The 24,866-nt window shown below is 38.3% G+C and overlaps 1 protein-coding gene across 1 annotated transcript; it reads left to right on the top strand.

Annotated features, from left to right (window-relative positions):
- Positions 1 to 536: 536 nt before the first annotated feature.
- Positions 537 to 6,479, top strand: LOC128368148 (carboxypeptidase O-like). The gene is made up of 11 exons (XM_053328910.1): positions 537 to 607; positions 2,134 to 2,197; positions 2,405 to 2,506; positions 3,524 to 3,634; positions 3,729 to 3,845; positions 4,057 to 4,150; positions 4,763 to 4,855; positions 5,022 to 5,131; positions 5,370 to 5,454; positions 6,092 to 6,172; positions 6,268 to 6,479. The coding sequence occupies exons 1-11, from the start codon at positions 537 to 539 to the stop codon at positions 6,477 to 6,479; spliced, it is 1,140 nt and encodes a 379-aa protein (XP_053184885.1).
- The last annotated feature ends 18,387 nt before the right edge of the window (positions 6,480 to 24,866 follow it).

Raw genomic sequence — 24,866 nt, 5'->3', positions numbered from 1 at the left:
CAGGGGACGACAACAACAACAACAACAGAAACACAGGACAGTTCAGGAATGAATGGCACATTTATCCAGCAACGCCTGATGGTGCAGAACGCATTCCAGCTCTGTCACTGCAAAACACAGGCTCACTGCACAATGCATAGTTTCAATATGTATTTTTACTATCATGTACTCCCTGATTTCTGATTGGAAGCATGACTTTATGTTAAATGTCTGTGTTCCTACTTGAAGTCAGACAGGCAGTTGGCTGCCATATGCCTAATGATGTGTGAAATCAGCTGTTACATAACTTTATTGACAATTCATAAAGGTTAATGCATAACTGATTTAGAGTTATCTCACCCATAATCCTCATAGCTGTTGTGTGTTTGCCATTAAAAAATTTTGTCAACAGGGTGAAACGATGACCCAAGGTTACCTGTTTGAACAAAAGCTACTGCTGCCACAGGAAGAGACTGACAGCAGTGTTAGTGCAGCTGGAGCAGGTACAACGCAACGAGTGTCTACTTCATAAGAAAAACATAAGTGAGCTCAAGCAAATGGAGAAAATGAAACTTTGGATTCTAGGTTTGTTCCTGTTACTAAACAGCGGCTTGGAGACTTCTCATGGGTGAGTTGTGTAAAGTTTACTGTTAAACTATTACAGTTATCATTGTATAATAATTGTGTCCGAGCAATTTTTATTTTATTTTGTGAATTAATTAAAACATTTATTAAACAAATGCGACAACAACCCATATTATGTCTTTCCAAATCAACCCTATTTGCAGTTGATTATCATTTCTGAGCTAAGGATACACATCATTTTGAGATGCCTAGAATAAATTTAACCCTTACTATTCATATTCTGACCCTTTATATTATCACCCTCAAATTTAGTCTCCAATCCAAACATCTGAATCACAGATTTAATTTATAAATACCTCATCAGTAATAAATGGGTGATTAATTAAGCTTCTAAACCTAAAAAGCATTCTTTAGGTTTTACATGGTTTATTTGCACAACTACAAGAGTGCAGTCAGTGGAGTGTAGATCACTGCCATTTGTGTACAGTTAAGATGGCAGCAAAGGTAACAGAAACAGGGATTTATTCATTGTGTGTTGTACCTAATATTAGTAAATCATAACATATCAGGTATGGAATTAATGAGCGAATTCTGAAGAGACCAAAATTATCTATGGATGTTAATTCTAAGGCCACAGCAGAGCCAAAACAAAATCTAGCAGATTGCACAAAATGCCTTCTGCTATGTCGTAATGCAATTGTAATGTGGTGGGGGATTGCTAAAAAGACCAAGTCGGTCTATCTGCAGACTGTAGGATCTCCATGATACATCCACCTTTTTAAATGACACACACTTGGTTAGGTTTAGGTATGATGAGGGGAATGGTTGGGGTTTGGGTTAGAGGTCTCAGGGTTTTGTCGAGTATTGAGAGTGGTTGGCTGCTGTGTAGTAAAGTGTGCATGTCATGTAGTAAAGTGGGCATGTCTCAAAAAGTCTAAAGTCTAAGCTTTACGATCATAAGGAATGGTGTAAATATGATTTTTAAAAACTGTGAAGCCTTGCATCCATGGGAGGTCATACAATCATACATGTGCACAACAATATTAGGTTGATGGCTCCAGTAGTAGCCTATGCAACATCAACATTACAGTAGCTGTGGACAGATACACAGAAACGCAAACACACACAAACACACAACCAAACGTATATTCCCCTCCAGGCTTGCTCCTGGCAGATATAATCATACAATATTATAGTATGTGATTTTTATTTATTTATTCAATACATATAGACACTATTTATTCTGAAAAAATATTTCCATTTCTTTATATTCTGGGTCATAAAATTTAGGGTGTTTTTATTGTTGCTTTATCTAAATATAGTAAATATAGTGAAGTTAGACCTGAATAGTATGTTATGGGTTATGATGCTGCTATTTGTATTCATAGCTAGATTAATCACAATATGTCCTTTATACAATGTCTGACATTTTTTAATTTTCTCATAGAAAGTGTATAATGGCCTCCGAGCTTTTATTAATTCACTGTATTAAATGTTGACATATTGAAGGGTTATTTTTTGATAATAAATAATGTATCTCTAATTGCATTCATTTTTCTACATTCACAGTTTAGTTGATGGTTTGGAATCAATGTGGAATTATAATTATACCAGATATCACCCCATGGATGAGGTAAGGGTCTATTTAATTAAATGTCTCTAAATTGTACAGCCTGTAGTAGTATTAGTTGAGCTTGCACAAACACAATCACTCACACTTGGGAAAATGTGTTTGCTTTTATTACTTCAATCTTTGTAGATTACACATGGACCTTGGCCAGGTGAAGCCATAAATGCCACTATCAAATCAAATAACCTTGCTAATTAAATTGCAATACAGATATACAGCTGGATGGAAGATGTGAAGCAAGGGAACCCCGAACTGGTTTCCTCTGCTGTCTATGGACACACCTTTGAAGGAAGAAGTATCACATTGCTGAAGGTATTTGACAACAGTTATGTCCTTTAAGTCTTTATATCCTAATGTTTTGGAGCAACAGAAACAGTGGCATCTAGTGGTTTGTAGCGATACAGAAGTATGAAAAAAAAAAGTGTGATGTTTTATCCCAAGTGTCCCTTTGTATGATGATGTTCAACTGTACTATATATGAACTGTTGTTAATAACATTTATGCAAATGTTAGATACTCCGACTACTTTTAAAGCAACATGACTAGATTAAGTAATGAATCATTACAGTGTTTAGCTGACTGTGTTATTATAAGGGATAAATGATTCAGCCATACAATTATACTCAGGAGCACACAAGGATGTGCTGAGATGTGGATATTTGGTCAATATTTTAAGTCTATGGAACATATTCGACCAGCGGGATACAAGTCCAGAGCAGAATCTCATATTTTGCTAGGACATTTATGAGAGGCTGAAGGCAAGCAGTAGATCAGAAAGGTCTTGCTGGAGTTCAGAATGTGCTTTACAGCACAGCTAGCACTGGGCTCCTGGAGGTGATAGAAGCCACTAATAATCACAAATTGAAGGCCACACAGGCTGCCACATTTTGGATCACGACCCTTGAAAAGAGACGCCTATTTTCTCTGTTTTCTTTGGGTGGTTTATGGTGTTAATGTTGTGTTGTTATATGTTTGTCTTAGCAGCTGTGCCAAGAAAATGAAAAATGTTATTCTATTACTTGACTTGATACTTACTATGAGCAACACTGAGGAAATTAGCAAGATGTGTCATTTTAAAATAAATACCTGTCACTATGTCATAAGAGCACTACTACAAATTTAACCCACGGAAAACAGGCCACTTTGATCCCTGAAACATAAATATCAAAAATCCCGGACATGTTCCATGGCCCATGAATAGCTTAAGACTGAACAAGAACATTCAGTTTTGTTTTAAATGTAGGTGGAAAGAGTTCAGACAATATAATAAAATAGATCATTAAACCAGGGTATGTTTTTCATACTCATGACTCTGTTGTCTATCTCTAGCTGGGACTAAAAAACCCAGAAGGCAGAGAGAAGAAGGTGATATGGATGGACTGTGGTATCCACGCTCGGGAGTGGATCGCTCCCGCCTTCTGTCAGTGGTTTGTCAAAGAGGTTTGTGCACTGAAACATAATTTTGATGGTACATATGCACAAAAGCAGGCATACATGATCAGTGTTAACAGTGTTTAAATTTCCTTCTGGTCAGATTGTGCAGTCATACAAAACCAATGAAGAGCTGAAACAGATACTGCAGAATCTTGACATTTATGTTACTCCTGTGATCAATGTGGATGGATACATATTCAGCTGGGCTAATGACAGTGTGAGTGCTTACATATTTCATTAATACAGTTACACACAGTACATTTAACTCACTTAGATCCAAGAAGCAACACTTTGAATACACTGAGCTTATGAACTTATGTTAGTGATATAGGGATATATGTTTTAGTCAAATCTGCAACTATAACTGATTGACTTCACAGTTCATTAACAATGCTCAATCAAACTGATATCTGTGCATTTCCATGTAGACTCGTCTGTGGAGGAAGTCTCGCTCCCTCCCTCCTGAAGGCAGTAGCTGTTACGGTGTTGATCTCAACAGAAACTTTAATGCCAACTGGGGGAGTGAGTATATGACTAACACAAATAATGATTGATGATATGATTTTTCTGTGTGGCACCATCTATCTATCTATGTTCACTATGTCAGACTACCATTACTAATATACATATGCCAATTAAAAGTATGTGACATGGTATTATATTCAAATTTAGTATCACACATTTTGCAGCTTAAAAGACAAAGACCAATATTTAACAAGAAGTCTAATTTGTCTAGTAACAATAACAAGATGGATATTGTCATACCAGGCTGCTATACTTAATAAATAAAAAAGGGCCCAAAGCACCTAATTACCATATGTTGATCAATACCAGTGCTTCATTGATTACTGCTGTAACTCATTTTCTGACCTGTACTCTGGTACAAAACCTTGACAACTATTGAACATTTAAGAGACTCCCCAGTCACATCACTTGTTACACATACTCTTCTGTCAGTTTATTGATACTCCATTCAATCTCTCACTAATTTATTCTAGTCAACCTAAACTTAAACTAAACCTTCTACTCTAATACACTAACTGTGAGTAGTGTGTTGATGTGTTTTGTTGTTCCTTTCAAGCTTAACCTCAACATTTGCATTTTAATCTGATGCTCTTTTTTTCCCCTCCTCAGCGGTTGGAGTGTCATTTGACAGTTGTGCACTCACCTACTGTGGGAAATCAGCAGGGTCAGAGCCTGAGGCTGAAGCTGTGATGGACTTTGTGGGTAATTATCTAGATAGCTAACCATCTAACTACAAATGAAAGGCATGAAAATTATGTTTTCATATACCTTGTAAATTAGTCTCCCAGTACATTTAAGAGATATTGTTACCTCAGCTTGATATTAATAATTCTGTGTTGTTTTGTTTGCTCTGTATGTATATATGTAGGTAAAATGATTGACCAGACTGTACTTTTTCTCACCATCCACTCTGCTGGGCAACTTATACTCCTGCCATATGGCCATCCTGAGATTCATGCACCCAACTACAATGAACTGGTTAGTGTGTATAGCTCTATGAGTCTGTAATAAGTTGAGGAGTGGACTTTTGGACAGCCTTTATGATCTACAGCGGTTTTCAAGCAAGTTTTGAGGACATTTAAGAGAAAGAAGAAGGATGTTGGTTGAGAGATGTCGACATTATCAAATTAGTTGTCCAAGCAATGCTATGTCTTGTCCTCTCCCTATTTTTCATTTAATAGAAAATATGTTAACTCAGTCTTTGTGAACTGTGCAGGTTTCAGTTGGTAAGAAAGCAGCAGAAGAAATGAAGAAGGTCCATGGAATGACCTACACTGTAGGAACATCTCCACAGATCCTCTGTAAGACTCATGCACACATGCTGACCTGACCTGCTCTCTCCAGTTCAGTCATTAATAAGTCACTTTGATGTTAGTATCCTGAACACCCTAAATAGAAATGATTAGATGTGTTAATGCTCTTATGATTGAGTAAAATAATTTGAAACATCAACATCTTGTACTTCTTTTCGATCCCGCTGGACAACATACAGTTTAGCTGGGAGTAATTTGATTCTAATTTCACAGCTTTATTAATTTGAGACTATCATATACACCATACCCCACTGTGGGTAATGGGAACCCAAGATACAGCTACACCTAAATTGATATACAAATAGCATACAGTTTAGTGTTTGTACAATAAGACTAGGTCAAGGCCTACTATATCGGCCAAGAAGTTACACTGTTACACTGATCAGCCTTTGACTAAGTGAGTTAGGGACAGACATCTACATTATTAGGGCTGACAGTCCATCCAAAAAGAACAAGCAACAAAAAGACCTACTGATTGGATTATTCAAACCCAAAGGAAGATGACTACTTTGATATCTAAGGAATGTGAGAAAAAGGAAAATAGGACCAACTTAACTGATGAAATGCTGTTTTGCTTTTATCCCACCTTCTCTTTCTTGGTTCTTTGTCTCTTTTTCACCCTCAGATGCAAATTCAGGTTCAAGTCGAGACTGGGCTCGTCTCAGTGGCATTCCATTCTCGTACACCTTTGAGCTGCGAGACAAGGGTGAGTTGCAACCCAGGTAACATGGACTGTAGTCATCAGTCAAACATAATATTCTGGCTTTTACAATATTTTGGTGTCATTAAATGAATCTCCAGGCGAGTTCAGCCATTTGCTGCCAGAAGAGCAGATTCAGCCAGCGTGCGAGGAGGCCTACGCAGGAGCTCTCTCCATCATCACATATGTTCACAACAAAGCCTTTAACAACGGTACCCTCCCTAATGCTGCTGTCATCACAGTGTCTGGTGTTGCTTTGAAGATATGGAGTAGTATGATGGTTGTGTTTCTCACTACAGGAGTCTTGGTGTAAGACAGTGATAATCTCAATCATACAAGGCTGCCACCAATTAGTAGATAGACCAATTATAGATAATATGTATTCTTGTGGTGGCTAACCTCTCTAATAATGGCCAGCATGTCTGTCTTTGGGCAAAAAACATTTTTGCTGTATAATTGCAAAGGATTGCACAAGTTGACATTTAGGAGGATGATCTATATTCAAAAAGTTTAGAGATGATAGTTGTGCTTACAGCTGAATTATTCATTATTGCATTACCTATGCCGTCTGTACTGTATTGTAGTGTTTCTGTCAAAAATATGCCTGCCCACATTTTATGATCAACAGTGTTATTTTTTTTAAATCATCATTATTATTATTATTATTATTGTATTATATAATGAAATAAACCTGATCACAAATGTCTGACACCCTAAATGTCTTCATGTTTAAACAACTTTGTTAACATTGTTACCATTCTCATTTATTTTTATATTTTATTTAAAAAAGAAAGGTAAATATACAGAATGGGATTATTGCAATTTTGTTCCTGTTATCCACAGCAGGTGGCAGTATCATCATATTTTAAACACCACAGTCTTTCACGTCCATGTGAGCTTGTATTTATCTCTACAATGCATATGTATAATTTGAAATATGCATTTAAATTTGGGGTGGAACAATGATAATATCTGTCAGCCATATGCTATAATACCTGGCATACAGATTACAGAAAACTGTTAAGAGACTTTGGCTGGCGAGACTTGTTACCTCCTCTGCTATGAATAACTTATTTTTGTCATCACATCTGATTCTCTTTTGTTTTAACAGCTTTTATAACGGCTGAAAAATGTATATGTTTTGTTTCCATCTGAACTGATCATTGGCATCGATGCTGACTTGGGTGTGTGCACTTGCATTCCTGTGTTTGGCTGTTTTGACTACCTTTGTCCATGACTACCATGCGCTCCCAAATTCCCCCCAAAAAAACCCCTACCATCAACATACCACAGTGATTCCACAGTGAAAGTTCTTCATACACATATTATCCATCATTATCCATATGCCCCATGATTTTCAACAAGATTTCAATCAAATTTAATTACTGGGCATCAAACACATCTCTGTCTCAATTTTTGTCAGTGTAGTGTTTAGTAATAAATCAGAACAGGTAGTGATGAAGCAGGGTTTTTAGACAAATGCACCTACATAAAAAAAATGCTGTTACAGTGTAATAAACACTGATATAAACAAGTCACATGTGTATTGTCCAACAACTATAACAGGTTGACCTTTTTATTTGTAGATTGTACCACCAAACCTGTTCTGTATCTATCTGCCTTACTGAACACTGCATTAGTTTTTCTTTTTGTTTCATCCACTTAGAATTTCACACTGTTAATCACCCAGTTCATCCAAGAATAGATTAGGTTTTGGAGGCAGCCTTTATTTAATGTCTGGTCTGAAATTCAATTTTAAGTAGAATTAGACGGTGTATTGTTTTTTGTTTTTTTTGTCCTTAACAGGGAGCTAACATCTTTTTTTTTGATTTTCAGTCACTTATATACTGTTATTATGTCAGGTTTCTGTCTTAAACATGGTTAAAGTTTCAAAACTTAAGGTGAACATTTGTAGCCAGGGCTTCAGCCCGCTCTGAATGCTCAATTTGCAAAGGTTCCCTGATTCAAGGTTCTTCCTTAAATTCTCACATCACTGACTATTTTCTACAATGTCGATCTTTCTTCTGAAATTTGAAAGACTTTGAACTACTTGGAAAAAAGTCCCTTGCAAACAGTCCATTTTGCTTGCAAGCACATTTGTTTGTTGTGGAGGAGTAAGTTTCTGTCAAGAACTTTAGATATACAGATTTTCCCTCAAACGTCCTCGCTCTCCCTCTCTGAGATTTATATTTCCAGAGCATATTCTCCCCTGCTACCTCAGTGACTCCTAGACCACCAGTTATTCACACACACACCACGTCATTGACAATGTGACATTGACACAGTGCAGTTGAATACCTTATGTGAGTGTGAGTGATGGACCACTCACCCTGATGGCTGTTCCCTAAAGGTGTGTGTGTGTGTGTATGTGTGTGTATGTGTGTGTGTGTATGCTGCATTTGAACAGCAATGGAAATAAAATTATATTCCAGCTCACAAAAAAATCTCAACAGAACAGAGACTGGTCAAACACCAGGGGAGCAAGAGAATAATAAGCAGGAAAACTGACACACACACACACACACACACAGTCATATACAACCCTTCTGGGAACAAACTATTCACTGTTCCATCACTTACAGCCATAGAAGACACTCACACACACATATCCGTATGACACACACACACACACAAGAACATAAGAACTGGGCAGGGATTCAGAGACACAGATTGAAGGTGATTATAATTCACAGTGAAGTCTGGCTGGTTTAGTTGTCACCAGCTCATCCATCTATTTGTGTGTGTGTGTGTGTGTGTGTGTGTGTATTCGCACGCACACACGCACATGTGAGGTTGAGCACTCATCAAGGTAGCAGGGGGAAAAAAACACACTGTGGACATATAAATCACAAAGATAGAGAAAGGGAGAAAAGAGGGGGGGAGAAAATAATCAAGCCTAACATCAAGGAAGAGGTGAATGAAGTATGAATGGAAGGAACAAAGAGATAAGTACAGAGGGAGAAATAATGTATAACATAGAGCAGAGTGTGATTAAAAACATGACTTAGTGGAGGTAAAGAAATGATTACACTCAGGTCTTCCACATAGGGAATAAATAAGCATGGTTCAACAATAAAAGAATGTAAGCATACAGTATACACCTGATTTTGATTCCCCCAGTTCACCAATCTCGTGAGAGAAAGTGGTTCATTGAGGACGATGCAGAAAGGGGATTTTTCTGAGTCTTTTTAAAATTCAGCCAAGCCTTTATTGAGAAAATGGTTTGACTGTGGATAGAGCTGAGACTTTTTCGTAGCCAATTTTTATTCCCATTTTGTCCCAGTAGACACTCATTAAATCATCCTGGTGCAGTGATGTTGTTGGTACCTTGAAGCAACAGTTCCACGGATTGTAGTCTTCAATCAATATGAAACCAGTCACCAGGGGACATGCATGATAGAGACCGCTCTGCCTCTTTGTTAGACTGTGATTTCAATGGAAAAGTTACTAAATAAAAAAGTGAGGGAGAGGACAAAGTTCCACAGAATCCAGACGAATTTTGATGATTGGACATTTCCTGTTGAATCTTGTTGAAATGTTAATTACGGCCATGCAACCAAAGGAAATGAGGCAATGATAGTAATATGTTTATTCAGGCTTGTATTTATTTTATTTATAGTGTGAAAATACACCCAAACTCTGACACACTCTGTGAATCCCCCCAGGTGGCAGCCAAGGGTTTCATTTCCAGACATTTGAGGTTAAAAGTGGAAAAATCCTGTTTTTGTTTCTGTGAATGTTGTGGAGCTTGCCCCGATTTGGTTCTCATTTGTCTGCTTCACTCTGTTTCACAGGGGCACCAATGGGAAAACACCCATATTACTGCTCTCTTTTCAACTCAGAGTGTCGCCAAGATGATATCCACACTATTTCAGTACGTTTCACCACGGATACTTGATATTTGTTAAGCTGGTGAGGGTTTCATGGGGCTCTTCAGCTCCTCTAAAACATGTGCATTCACACGTGTGCCACACACATTCAAATGATGAATAGAAGTGTGTGTGAGAGGGCTCCTCTGCTGCGCACCCATGACACATCTTTGCCACATATTTTTATCGCTAATCAATGTAGATGACACCATTTTTTACACACTGTCACTGACGATCAATGAGAATTATGCCATTTTTTAAAACTGTCACTGTGAATCAATGAGGGTGGCGCCATCATCTGCATCTACTGATCATTACAACTGGTCATCAATAACAAAGCTGGCTCAGGATGACACATGATCTTCATACTGATAGCCCATGATAATAGATAGATGTGGGTGTGTGTGTTTGCATGTGTGGGTGTGTGTGGTATGATATGATATGCAAAGAAGGAAATGTCTGAAGTCAAAGACAAAGGGAAAAAACTCAAAAGACAGACAAAGGTGACTGGAAAAAACTAAACTGACACAAAGTTAAGGTGGTGGGAAGTGGAGCAACCATATTTCATTCTGTCAAAGCTGTCAGCAGACAGTACAGTAGACTACTCACCCTCCCTTCCTTCCTTGCTTCCTTCCTTCCCTCCTTCCTTTTTTTCATATAGACTGTCTATGAGCTCATGTAGATGATTGTCATTGAGTTGACTTCTTTGCATGACCATAGGCTTTACATAAAGGTGGGTGTAGCGCAGTGTGACATCACCTATTGCTTTGCACTGGTTTGAAGCTCAGAGTTGCATGTTATGGTCACACCATCTTTTCTGTTTCAAAAAATGGAGTGAGAAGTGTTGTCTTTCACTCTCTGGATTCACACCCCACTACCCCGGACTGAAGCGATCGTTAGCTTACTTGGCCTAACGTTAGCTACTATAGCTAAATTGTGCACAGGTTTCATGATGAAATAACATTAAACCTTCGTAAATATTGCATCATAGCAGCTCATTCAAATACAGACATGCATACAGGTGGAAGATGGATAACTCAACCTCTCACTCTCCTTCTCTGGTTTTGTCTTTACTGCCTCCTGTAAGAAACTGGTACTTTAGCTGCTTAATGCTCACTAGCTAGTCGCTCATTTTGTCTGTCTGTTGTTTGTTGCTAGGCAAGTAGCGTACGGTGGGTTTTTAGATCTTTTTGCTTAGAGAAATTGCTGCTATTTGTTGCTACAAATAACTCATTTTCACATTACATATAATAATTTTATCCATTGTTAAAATAAATCACTTTTTTGGCAGGTTTGGGAAAATAACCAAAAATTCACTTACTAGCTGGTGCTAGCTGGTTGCATCCAGCTGATGGAACCACACACAATGAGCCAATTTTTCAGTGTTAAACTCATATTAAATGGTAATTATGTTTTTTTTTTTCTCCTAACATTATTTGTTTGTTGCTCATTTAGTCATGAATATTTCATGCTATTAGCTTCACCTTTCCATCTGTATCTCTGTCTATTTAAGTGTAAATATGCCTGTGCATTAGTATGCATACAGTATTCGTCAGTATTCCTCCCACAACATTACCTCAGGTGGCTAAAAAGCCTACAGGAGTTTCATCAGTGGTAGATCACGTAATAATTAAGATGATGATATTCTCAAATGGCCAGCAGCTCCTCTGAGCAGAGTGAATCACTCCTTCTGTTCAGTGGAAGAGGATATGCTGATGTGCTGACATGTGATAGGTGTGGTGCTCCTGTAAAAACATGAAAAATGTGCTGTTTCTCTTGTCCCAGTTCTCACCAGTGACCATGTGAGCACTAGGGTGATTTATTTTATTTACTTAACCAGGATGAACTTTCCAACTGAAGCCAACTTCCTCTGTTTTACAAGTGCAGGGAGGTAATTCCCAATGAGACAAAACCCTTCGTCTCTCTCTCATTAGCTTTATATTTGTCTCTCTCTTAAGATGTTTCATCATGGAATATGAAAAGTTTCCTCTGTCTCGTTCTCTTTCAAATAGCCACCTCACTTCCTAAAGTTGTTATTATAACCTTCGTGACTGACAGCTCTTTTTCACCTATGAACAATTTCATCTCCTTGAGCCTTGAAAACAAGGTAAGATGTATTCCGTCTACTTCCTGCTTGGCACCCTGGCTCTAACGGTTGACCCTACACTATTCACATAAGATAACTATGAAAATAACTCATATCCTCTTTTCCTGCTCATGCACCAAGTGATAGAGCAACAGAGAGAGGGAGTTAAAACCAAGACACAGAGGAAAGGGAACTGATAAAGAGTGAATGAGCATCACACTGGAATAGAAAGAGGCAGACAAACTAACAGAGACCACACAGCAATCATGCCAGTCACAAACTATCACTGAGAGGTGACCAGGCCATCTGTGTCTCTGTCCGCCTGTAAAATGACTTGCCATCAAAACTGGAGATAGCCAATATCACACTAATACACCAGGGGAACACACAGAATGCCTTGATGGAAATCTCTGTTCGGACACTATCCTGTTTTTGTGTGCAGGTCTGATTTGTACATGCTTGAATGTGCTGTTTGTGTCGATGGATACTGTATAGATGCTCAAATGTGTGCATAATTTTGTCTGTGTGTCTGTGTTGCCAATGGATTGCTGTGTTGTACATTTAGTTTTAAACTTTGTGGACTAGAACTGATATATCCGTCTGTCCTTACGTCCATCTGTCTGTCCATCTAGGAATGACTCAGTTACTGGATAGTGTTTGAATTACTATTTCAAGAGAAAATGGAAAGAATAACCTTAGACTTCATGTTAGATTATTGTGCATAACTGTGTGTGTGGTATGATTAGTTTCCAAACGTTGGTCTTTTAGGACAAGTTTTGATTTTAACATGGAAAATAGTATTTCTCTGACTTGGACACTGACTTGGAAGCAGAAATGGTGTTTATTTAAGATTAGTTCTGAATTCAAACACAAAATAACAGATTTATATTCATAATTCAAACTAGTTTCTCCTCTGAAGATTACAGTAATAACAATAAGTTATGTATCTATCTATCTAAAAACAACTCACTTCTTGGAGTTTAAATTACTCTGTTTTACTGTAAGGAAAATGGAAATAATAGACTTAGACTAATGTTAACATTATTGTGTGTACTCCCTGTGCATGTGTATTTGTGTGTGTTTGTGTGTGTAGATGTGTAGGTGTGTTTCTGAAGGTCAGGTGTGCATGTTTATATCCATGTTTTCCCTGGTGTATGCATATGGGTCATGACCTGACAGCTGATCATGAATGATGATGGTAATCAGTAGTTGCACAGGTCCTTGACCACTGTGGAAGGCTGACACAGACACACAAACACACACACTTCATGATCCCCTTTGTCCCCTTCCATATCCTCCAGAAACTCCTGCCTTTAACACTTGCAGAGGGACAGTGGTGCAAAGTCCAATCTTTGTCCTTGTGTCCCTTGAAGCCAGAAAACGTGCTGCAGTATTTGGATTGGTTAAACAGAAATAAGAGAGAGATTCTCAGCTACTTCCACCACAGGTTTGATAATCCTACACTTTTTATCTACCTCTAGGTGGCACTGTTGAATAGCATAGAAAAAGCTGACCATAGACAACCATAGTGTGAGGCAGCATGTTCGGCATAGTCTGTTTCATCATGTGTTAAACTCTACACAGCTTTTGCACAACAGAGGTACAGGAGAAACTGTGAAGTCTGGATCTACTTTGTCTGTATCCTGTATGCCAGCTGTTAAAGTTAGACTGGTTTAGAGCATTCATATAATGTATAACATTATACATTTACATTATAGGGTTTACCTTCCTTTTTAGGTTTAAATGTCTTAAGATACTATAGCACACATCGTAGGAGTGGGGACAAATGATTATATCAAAATCAAGAAGTTTGTTTATAAATATGAAAGCTATTTCCTAAGTCTAACTCTTTTGAATGTGTGTGTAGGCGTGTGTAGGTGGCCGTTCACACAAATGAGCATACAACTGTGAACTAAAAGCCTTTAAACCATTTACTGTTTTCTGGTGTAAAAGTGGGCTGACAATCAGTTTAGTTTTTTTTTTTTTTGTCTCTTTCCGACTCTATTCTGTCCTTTGTCTTTCTTATAATAAGTGTGGTGCTCCTTAGTGTTAAGTCATAAACCTGTTCACACAAGTATGCACACACGCATCCACAGTAGAAGATGGATAATACTCTGGAGTAATTAGGCATGGATGTGCACACATAGGAGACAACCAGTTGTTTTCCTCTCAGGAGAGAGTGCCCTATAGCCTACATAAGCAGCATATTCCCATATCTGTTGGGGTGTCATCATTTCTCAACCTGCTACAGTACCAGTCATAAGTTTAGACACATTTTCTCATTTAAGTGAATGGGAAGGTGTGTCCAAACTTTTGACTGGTACGTTATGTCTGAGTCATAAAGCTGCAGAGCCATCGGTGTCAGACTTTCAGGGTCAGACCAGATACAGAGACCAGGCAGGTTGCTTGCTGATCACTTTCAATGATTAATTATGATTGTTCAATTATTTCAGAAGAGAGAAAACATTATTGCTGTGACAAAGGCACTACATTTTGTTCATTTTGCACTCTTCTCTATTTTTTGAGATGTAATTCCCTTGTTCAACTCTGGAGGAAACACAACATTCAGATGTTATTTATTCAACTAAGTCTAATGCAAATCTCACAAGAACAGTCAGGGATGGTGTGCCCTTTTGGTTTCATTTAAGCATGTGCCCTTTTAGAAAGCACTTTTCCCTCTGTCTTTTGCCAAATCTTTCTCTTCCCTCTTTCTCTGTCATACTCAAACACACACACATCTTTACCACTAGTCTTGTTAGACTGGCACAGAAATTGTGCAGTACTTGTTGCATTTAAGATGGTAAAACAGAACCACACTAAGGAAACATTACTCCCATGATTCAAGCACACAGCATTCCCCACACAGAACCTATAAAGGGGCTGCTCAACGCTGCTCTTTTTCCTTACTAGAACATATGTTAAGTCCACTGTGCAGACCTGGTCAGTCAGCAATCAGTGGAAATATTGGATTTGAATGTTTCATCCAAGGCAGAAGACATCTGCAAGATCAAAATCTTACCTAGAAGATACACGTCGCTGCTGGATAACAGACTAAGAAATACTGTTTTGATATTTCTTCTAAGGTTTGCATAGAGGATGAATCAGACCTATGAAGATTCATGAGTAACATATGTTACGTTATATATGATTGCTGAGGTCACAGAACGGGCTAGTTGAACAGATGTTGCTATAAACTATAGTAATGGATACTATTAGTGGTCTATTTAAAATATCACCCCCGTATCTTCTCTCTTCAGTTAAAGCTATAGTGCAGTTTTTAATACCACTACTGACACAGAGAAATTGTTTGATGGACATACCGCAATTTTCTTTGTACGTGCTCTGCTAACGTGTATACAAGCACACACATATAAGTGAAAAATCACATGGGTGACAGGATACACTTAAGATTAAGGAAGTAACAATATTATTGTGTGGTGTCTTAAAAGTTTTTATTTATTTTTTTATTTATATGTGTCAAATGCAAGTACAACTCAATGTACAGACACACACTGTGTCCCCAATAGCCATGAACTCTGATTTAACCCTGACAGAGTACCCGAGGAGGTAATAACACCACTGAACACACACACACATACACACACATACACAATCTTGGCTATGAATTCCTGGCTGCACTCACTCATCATAGTGGTACTTGATAATGTGATAAAGAGTGAGCATAGCCTCATATCATACATACACACACAGAGGAGAGCTGAGAGTAGCTACACACAAACACACACACCATCAGTATAGTTTAGTGAGCCTCCATGCATACAGACTACCTGTTTAAACCAATCATTACATCGCCGCTGGCTCATATCTAACACTGGGGAGAAGGGAGGTGGTAGATGGATGGAGGGTGCAAGAGAGGGAGGGAAAGAGGGGAAGATGGATTGACCATAAGCAGAGAGGAATAGATTGTTGTGTTATGGCTGAGCCTGTAATATCATGGCCTCATGCTGTCAAAAAGAGCTCATATACAGAAAGTGTAAGAAAAGAGTTAGGGACAGAGAGAAGGGGTGAGACAAAAGCTCTTAAAAATAGGTGCAGGAGAGTGGAAGAAGGATTTAACAACCAAGTAGAGAACAGGATGAACAAATAGGGCCATTAGAGCAGGATGTAGAGGTGGACAGGTGAAGAGGCGAGTGTTTGGATTTAAGGGAGGAGAATTAACAGATGGGAAGAACAATGTTAGCATGGAGGCATGTGTGGGTGTGGCACTGCAGAGAGTCAGGAAAGAGAGAGATGTAAGGGTGAGATAAAGTGGGATGAAAAAGTGTATGAGTGGGAGGGATCCTACTGGCTGTGCAGATTGCTGTTGCGAGGAATAATATGTTGTAGGGGAGAAAGGAGAAGGTAAGAATGAAACAGTGGCGGGTTACAGGGTTATGTATGATGAATGCTGGAGGTGGGAAGACGGTAAAGAAAGCGTAAGGTGGGATGAGGCAAGAAAACAACCAATGAAAGGAATACTGATGCAGGGTTCCCCTCACTCTTTAATGATATCATTATTAGATATCAATAACCATCAAACTGTCTCTCTGAGGTTAGAATGTTAGTTTTTTCAGTTAAAAAAGCCACATCTTTTATCTTTTTTTTTTTTGACAGTGCAGACCGACGTTGTTTTCATGACGACATCAGTCAATAATCAGCCTTTTCTGTTCATGCTATGAGCAACTGAAATCTAATTTCACACTGCACATGCCACCAGTAGTTTTCCACACAGCTGTAAAAGGAATCTGTTAGCCTGCCGAAGAGTTGAAGGTGTGCATCTACAGTGACAACTCACTCCCAAACTGGCTGGTCCTTCTTCCTCTGTTACTCCCTGCAATACTTAAAAACTCATGCAGTGTGGTATTAAAAAATGACATTTAATTTCACAAAAAAATCTAAGGATTATAAATTTATATCGGGTTTAAGAAACATGATATTCAGATATAGCCTTTGGACAATTTAATCAGAAATGTATAGGCTAAATGATGAAACACAAGGGGGGCATAATTGTGATAAGCTGTCGAAAGCTAAAGAAGAAGTAGGAGGGGGAGACATGGTCAGATGAAAGAAGGGTTTTAAAAAAGTCGGATGGTTTAAAAGAAGGAGGAAACAATAGATTGACAGATGGTCCAAGCAGGACATGGTTGTCTGACTAATGGTAAACCAAGGTGGCAGAATGGACGGAAAGAATAGCCGAAAGGAAGGGCGTTGAGGCACAGATGGATGAGGATAGTGTCATTCTCCTTAACTAATGTTTCCCAGGCCTGTAGTTCAATTCCTTCTTAGAATTATAGCTCCATCTATCACCCCAGTGTGCCTCGTTAGCAGTGAAAGGCTAACCAATCCCAACACAACCATTTACATTTTAGGTAAGATGGACGATGGAACTTTTATCTGTCTATCTCCCTGGGTGCCTGTCTGTATCTGTTTTCTCTCTCTTTGTCCATCTTTTAAACTTGCACAATCACATCAAATTCATATTCATGTCCAAAGACAGTCTGTGTTGCTGTCAACCAGGAAAAATTACTGCAGAGACACCTTCGTGTTTTATTAAAAACATGAAACCAGATACTGGAAAGAGTCGTACCCGTCTGCGACTGCATATTACTTTTCAACTGAATCGTCTCTCTGTCAACCAGAATTGTGTGATATCACTTTGATTACGGTAATAATAGACATACCATTCATTAGACACTCTATCCCTGCTTGTCTTAGGGTATTCTTTATTATCATGGCACACATGATAACATAATACAAAGCTCAGACTAATTAAAATTGTACTATCCATTTTCTCTGCTTTTCTCAATTATTTGTAAAAATTATATATGTCTCAGTGTCTGGCAGGGGCCCAGCAGCCAGCTAATAATGACTGGGTTGTATTTCACGCAATTCAATTTCAGTGATGAACTGCGAAAGGTCTTAATTGCCTTTGGTTTTGCTTTCTATAAAGCTGAGTCATTTCCCACAGACCATGGAGGAAATTGAAACACTTTGCATACCTTTCATATTAACAACATAATTATGCATATGCCCCATAATCTTCGTTACATGCATCAATAATAGTCTAACTCTCAGTGTAATTGTAAGTTTAAGTTTCATATGGTCTGAAATCTGTGTGAACATGCAATTGAAGAAAGAATGTAAGACACAAAATGGGACCGTTGTGGAGAAGAAAATGTGCAGAGATTGGTTTAGATACACTTTAGCTAATAAAGACTAAGTCTTAATTCAAAGTTATCTTGGAAAAAGTTTATCGAGTTGTAGTTGCAAATTGAGTAAGATCCAAATATGCCATGTTATGATCAGAAATTCTCAGGTGTCTTCCTTTGTGAGATTAGGTCTAGTTTTATAACTGTAATATAAACATTGTGATTTGTGGAAGCACAATATATAAGTGTTTAGACAGAGCCAGGTTAGCTTGTTGACTCTGCTTCTAGTTGTTATGCTAAGCTCAGCTAAGACATGAGAATGAAGCCTTTTCTTTTATGTAAAAGAGGGACTGGAATCTCACTGTAAAAGGCGGAGGCTGTGTCAGACATTTTATTTCACTTTTACTGGCTCTTCCATGTCTCATGGGAAGTAACAAGCACATGTCTTTTAATGTGCATCACAACACCAATACAATATATAAGGTTTTTAGATGCTTCTTACTCTTGCTACTTCTTACTCTGAAAGTTTGAACCTGCTGCACCTGATAGACTGGTGGTCTGTACCCTGATGTACCCTGCATTCCTCCATCCCTTGTTTTCTCTAGTAAATCTGTCTCTATTTCTAATTCCCTACTTTGTTTTTCTTTTATCTTCATCCATCCTTCAGTATCAACAGTCTGCTTCCCTGCCCCTCTCACTCCATCTCTTCCTCCATCTCTAACTCTGCAAGTCTTTCTTTCTTTCTCTCTGTCTGACTGTCTCTCTCTCTCTCTGCTGACGGTGGCCATTATTAAAAGCTGTCCTGTCAGATATGTCGCTCATGGCTGTTATTGATGCCCCTTCATTACTCATTATGGTTGAGTGCCTGTATTAGTGCTGACTTGCCATAAACTGGCCGACACTCACTCACACACACTTTCTCACACACACACACACACACACACACACACACACACACACTCACACACACGCTTAAACTTTACACACACTGTTGCACACATGTCACATGTGCAATAGCAGGTCATGCGTGCACACACACAATGATGACAGTGAAAGACAGCAGAAATTGGAGGATTGCATTGTTTCACTCAACCGCTACATGATATTTGAAAGCTAATCGCAGAGGTTTTAGGAGATCTGCCTGTTGGTTAACAGTTGAGTGACAGATAATATAAAATATGTCGATTCTAAAACCATGCATATGGCCCTGTGCTCAATAGCCGTACTACATGATGCACCATGGAGGGTGGTAATAGTGAGTCTTATTCCTCAGTCTGGGAAGGGTGGAGTAACACTGAGAGATCTGATATTTTAATTTGAGAACCAAATTAATCTAACATGAACATATTAAAAGAAATGTATTTGAAGAAATTATGGTACATTAGGTCTATTATATGAAATATTTAAATTGTTATTGTTAGTGATATTGTTGTCCACTGATGTTTGGGTTCATAATTTGATATGTGTACAAAAGGTAAAGTCCTATGAACATTATTCATTGGTTGAATGTTGTTTAACAAACGAGACAAACAAACAAAACGTTGAGAATTTCTGTTAAACAGAACACACTGAAGGACGAGTTAAGAGAGAGTTAAGAATACTGATGGCACTCACGATTTAAAGATATATATTTAGTTGCCAAAGGCACTATAGTGCCTCCTGGAGCTTAAAGGCACAAACTGTCTGTATCTGCTAGGATACTTCTCTCTTTCTTCATTTCCTTTTCCGTAAAAAAGTTGACTGATTTTTGGGGTTTTCCAACTATCCCACTGGCCATTGAGACAATTATTTAAAGTTAATTCTTAGATTTACAATTTAAGTGACCATACCAGGCAGATGAAAAGTTTAACACTCTCAACAAGAGTTTGTACACTAATTTTACAATTTGCTGACTAATACTGAGGCTGCTGCTGAAAAAATAAAGTCACTGTGAGCATTTCTTGAAAATAAACTCTGTATTTTCAGAGAAGATCCCCTGGAAGTAAAACACTGTACCAATATATTAAACATTTTCCAAAGTTTCATACATTTCTATTTTAAAATCCTGTATTGAACAGATAATTATTTTGTTTTAGCTACATTGATTAATGTCACACCCTGTTTGGAGAGCCATAGTGTGGGCCAGATAGGTTTCTGTAGGTCAACTAAGGCTATGTCATCAGCATACTTAAACAATCTAAAATGTTTCCCATTGATCATGAATGCATTAGTATAAAGAAAATAGCACAGGGGAAAGAAGACAACCTTGTGGGCAGCCTGCGCTCACAGTGAGCACATCTGACATGCTCTCACCGACACAGACCCTCTGTGGGTGGTAGAAAAGAAAATCTCTGATCCAGAGAACTAACCTACTATTAATGTTAAGATCAATGAGCCTTTTCAAGAGAATGTGTGTCTTCATCGATGTAAAAGCTGTGGTTAAATCCATTAATAGGACCCTGGCATATCCTTTAGGATGCATAAGATGTTTCGTAACTATATTAAGAACTGTCAGCTCAGCATCTTCTGAGCCTCTGTCGTTCTTATAGGGGAACTGGAGTGGATCTATCACGCTGGTCACAGTGATGGTTAAGTGACTGGAAAGAACTCTCTCCAAAGTTTTACACAGGATCAAGGCCAAAAATCATTTAGCATACTTGCACCTGGCTTTTTTTGGCACAAGCCTGATTATTGAGAGTTTCCATGACTTTGGCACTGTGCATGTGTCTCCAGGAGGGACTGGAACAACCTTACCACAACGTTTAGTTTTTACATTGAATATTTCTACTTTTGATTAAACAAAGGATCTAAGTATGTCTTCCACCATGTAAAGATTACTAGTTGTCATTTGCCACATTGTTACTATAAAATATAGCCATTTTAAAGTCTTACTTGTTATAAGACATGAAAAACAGCAGTATTGCTCATAGCTATTTTATTTCAAAGAAAGCAGACTGATTAGTTTTAAATATGGAATTTAAGTAGGTTTATTTTGGGAACTACATGAGGCGAGCAACCATTTATCCATCAACAGTACATAAGTGATATTTATTCCCTTCTTGTGGAAAAAGGGAAATAAGTTTCAGTTTGAACAGCATATTAGTTCTTTGTCACAGGCTCATTTTACATAGTTTCTCTACATTTATAATAATTTCAAATAAGTTACCATTTAGTTCAGAAGCAAACACAATATATGCCAAAATTTAGCATGACACACCTCAGAAAACAATGTACAGGGAACACATGGATGTGGGAGGAGAGGAATTTCATGGATGAACGACAGGGTGGTAGTGTGATTTTAGTTAAATTAATGATCCTTTACACACACTCTTCACTCACCCGCTACTGTTAACACAAGACTGTGATTTATAGGTCACAGGATACTGGCGCTGTTTACACTACAGATACCCCTTTCTCTCTCTATGAGAAAACCATGCATAGTGTAGAAAGTTATCGGACAGATGCCATTTATGAGCCTGACACTCGTTCTCCTGTTTGCAAATACATTGGTTTTATCAGACCTCACACACACACACAATGAGGCATATGGAAGTGCTTTCCCTTTGTTTGTCTATGTGCTTGTCTGTGTCGTCTTAGGATTTGGTTGAATTTTGACTTTTTTTCATCAACAACGACTCAAAATAATGAATCAATCATTGTTGCAGCTCTACGGTAGATGAAGAATCCATTTTTGTGCTGCAAAATACTTTTTCCTCACATGAACCATAACAAAAGGAACTCTTGTTAGAGCAGATGCATTATTTTAATCGAAAGGTACGAAGTACAGTAGGTTGTGCTAGCATTAGGTAAAAAATTGTGTGTGAATTCAGCACACTGATTGAAGTACCCAAATGGTGCAGGGGAAGAGGTACTCACCCACAATCACAGACACACAGGTTGAATTCCTGAGGGTGCAAGTCCAGTTTGGCCCCTTCAAACTCAATTGACAGTGTGGGCAGGCAAGAAGCCAGTTGAGCGACCATGGCCTTGTCCAACAACCAATTACTTCTGCTATGTCTACCTTTTCAGATAAAAAGTGGGGGTTAGGAAGAGGAAAATTGCAGGAAAATTGGCTAGTCAGGCTGCCAAAGGAAAACATGCAGAAATGTTAGCTTGATACAGTTCATTGGTATTGTCCCAACCATAAGCTTTTGTACTTAAACTCTTACAATGAACTGGACTTTTTTCTGGCTCAATCACAAGTTTTGAAACTCAGAAATTACCATACTTAAACAGACATTAGTGGATTTTATTGGCCTCTTGAGGGAGGGTGGGTTTGGTAGCTGTCCTTTCCAGCACATAACTGATGAAGATGTAGTTTGTAAAAACCAAAACAATGAGCTGAAAGATGTTAAAATAGTCCAGAGCTGAGGGGAATTATTTGTGGTTTAAGTCACCATTTTTACATCTGCAGTCATTTGTTCAGTTGTTAATAGAATAAAACTAATTAGTGCAGCCTAAAAAGAAAAAAGTCAATGAATGCTTTGTGGGAAGGACACAAGAAATCTTGGTTTCAAATCTTTCAAGTGACGAGATTTCTGCAAAACAGCCTGATGTTTTTTTAATGGGACAGAGGCTACAGTATTGACAAACACCACAGGGGCAGTATATGTCGGGGTTACATCAGAAAAGTAATAAAGAGACTGTGGGGCTGGTGCTTTGCAAACTAATTGCAGTGTGATGAATTTGTCTTGAAACAACAAGCAGCATCTGAATGCAGCCTTGTCTCCTTGACTGATGATACTGAATAGCCTCTCCCTTCATCCATCATACACCTTTATGGCTTCTTTAGGGAATAGTTAGTGAAGGTGTACAGTCCGTGTATGTTTGTTGGTGTCTGTGGGTCTCTGTGCATGTGTGGGACGTTGGGTCAGCGTATGTGTGCGCATCAGGAGAGGAGTGGTCAGGCAATTAAGCAGCTGTGCTAACGATCATCTCACTGCAGAATCACACGATGTTTTACAGCACCATATAACCCTTTACTGCCTTTGTTGTCACAGTGATATAGTACTCGCCAACATAAAGTGCTGATACTGGTTGATTGTTTTGGCCTCTTCAAGCTTGTTCTTTTATGTACATACACATGCGCTCATGCTCACACATACAATGCAAATGAGTTTTCTCTGTCTCTTACACACACATGCACACACACACGCACACACATTCTTTTATAGCTTGTGTATTTTTATGGCTATGGTGTCTGCTGGCCTGCCCCGGGACCAATCTCAAGCCGTAGATCTCCCTTATCATAAAATGAGTGTGGTGTAGACACTGTGTGGTAGCCGTGCTGGAAATCCTCCATTGTGAATTCCTTCTGCAGATATCCTCCATTAATACCCACCACTGCAGCCCCTTCATTCTCAAATGTTAGTAGGAACAACAGAAAAGGGATTGAAGTCTGAAAGTGTCAAATGGGCTTTCCAGATCTTGTGCTGTGGTGACTTCTTTTTTAAATGCAGAGACATTCACAGATGCAATGCACACAATACAAAGTTAAACATTGTCACAGTATTTACATCTATCCTGTTTTTAATTAAAAACAATTCTGAGGATGCTAAACACAGCTGAAACAGGAAGAGTAGCTGTTGCCCTGGTAACAGCAAACACATAAAGTTCAAGAGAAGTCTCATAAATAGATGCACTAAGAGATTGAATGAATCATGTATATGTTCCTTCCTGTTTGCTTGAGCATTAACACTTGGTTATGATATTTAACTATAATTGCAGTTGCATTGTAGGTTGGTAGTGATATTTCCAAACCTTAAAGTTCACATTTGACACTTGAAAGTAACTTGATGATGAATTGTGATAAGTTGGGAACACTGCAGGGGGAAAAAAAGACTTGACTGTGGTTATTTGTTTAGCATCCTTAGAGCAGAGGGGAGGGCAGTAACAAAACTTTTATTTAAGGGTAACTCAACCATTGTTACACATCAAAGTATGTTCAGAGGTCTTGAGGAGTACTATTGCGTATATGAAAAGGTATTATAAAAGGCAGCATCAGTTGGGCCTGAAGACTTCAAGTTTGAAAATGAAAAATGAGTACCATCGAGTGAATCAAGTTGAGTTACACTGCAGATAATGTAGGCGGCAGGTTTTGACAAGGAAGAAAAATGTGTGGAATAAAAAAAATATGACATCTATGGTTCTGCTGCTGTCCATCATGAGTGTGACAATGTTATAAGAGCGCAACGCTAAATCAGTGGAGTATTTTAAGCATGCGAATTAGGTTTAAGACAAGTAGCCATTTTGATTAATTGAAGGTGTACCTACACTTTAAAGTTACCTTCTATTATAACAGAAATATTCAAGAGCAAGTAGATTTCTTTTAGAAGTTCCTTAAAGTTCAGATTTTCATGAAAACAAACCCCAAAAAATGTATGCAGAGGTCATAAACACACAAACACAATTAAACATGCTGTTTTATATATATATATATATATATATATATATATAAGTATAGTCTGATTTACTCCACACAACCCAGTTCCCACATACACACACAAATACTGTGCCCCGACTGCAACAGATGCTACCCCTAACAAACCATTACGGCAGCATAAGCACCGCCATAAACAAACCCTCATGGAAACATCAAGAAAAGTTTGCTGACAATG

This window comes from Scomber japonicus, chromosome 11, assembly GCF_027409825.1.
Source record: "Scomber japonicus isolate fScoJap1 chromosome 11, fScoJap1.pri, whole genome shotgun sequence".
Taxonomy (NCBI): Eukaryota; Metazoa; Chordata; class Actinopteri; order Scombriformes; family Scombridae; genus Scomber; species Scomber japonicus.
Note: the sequence above shows the minus strand (reverse complement) of the source record. Positions and strands in the feature narration are given on the sequence as shown.

What these genes read in the sequence shown, in the direction of transcription:
- LOC128368148 (XM_053328910.1), top strand. Translation starts at nt 537, where the DNA reads ATGGAGAAAATGAAACTTTGGATTCTAGGTTTGTTCCTGTTACTAAAC. An exon ending in GATATCACCCCATGGATGAG is followed by an intron (nt 2,198 to 2,404) that starts GTAAGGGTCTAT and finishes ATTGCAATACAG; the next exon opens with ATATACAGCTGGATGGAAGA. An exon ending in AGCTGTGATGGACTTTGTGG is followed by an intron (nt 4,856 to 5,021) that starts GTAATTATCTAG and finishes GTATATATGTAG; the next exon opens with GTAAAATGATTGACCAGACT.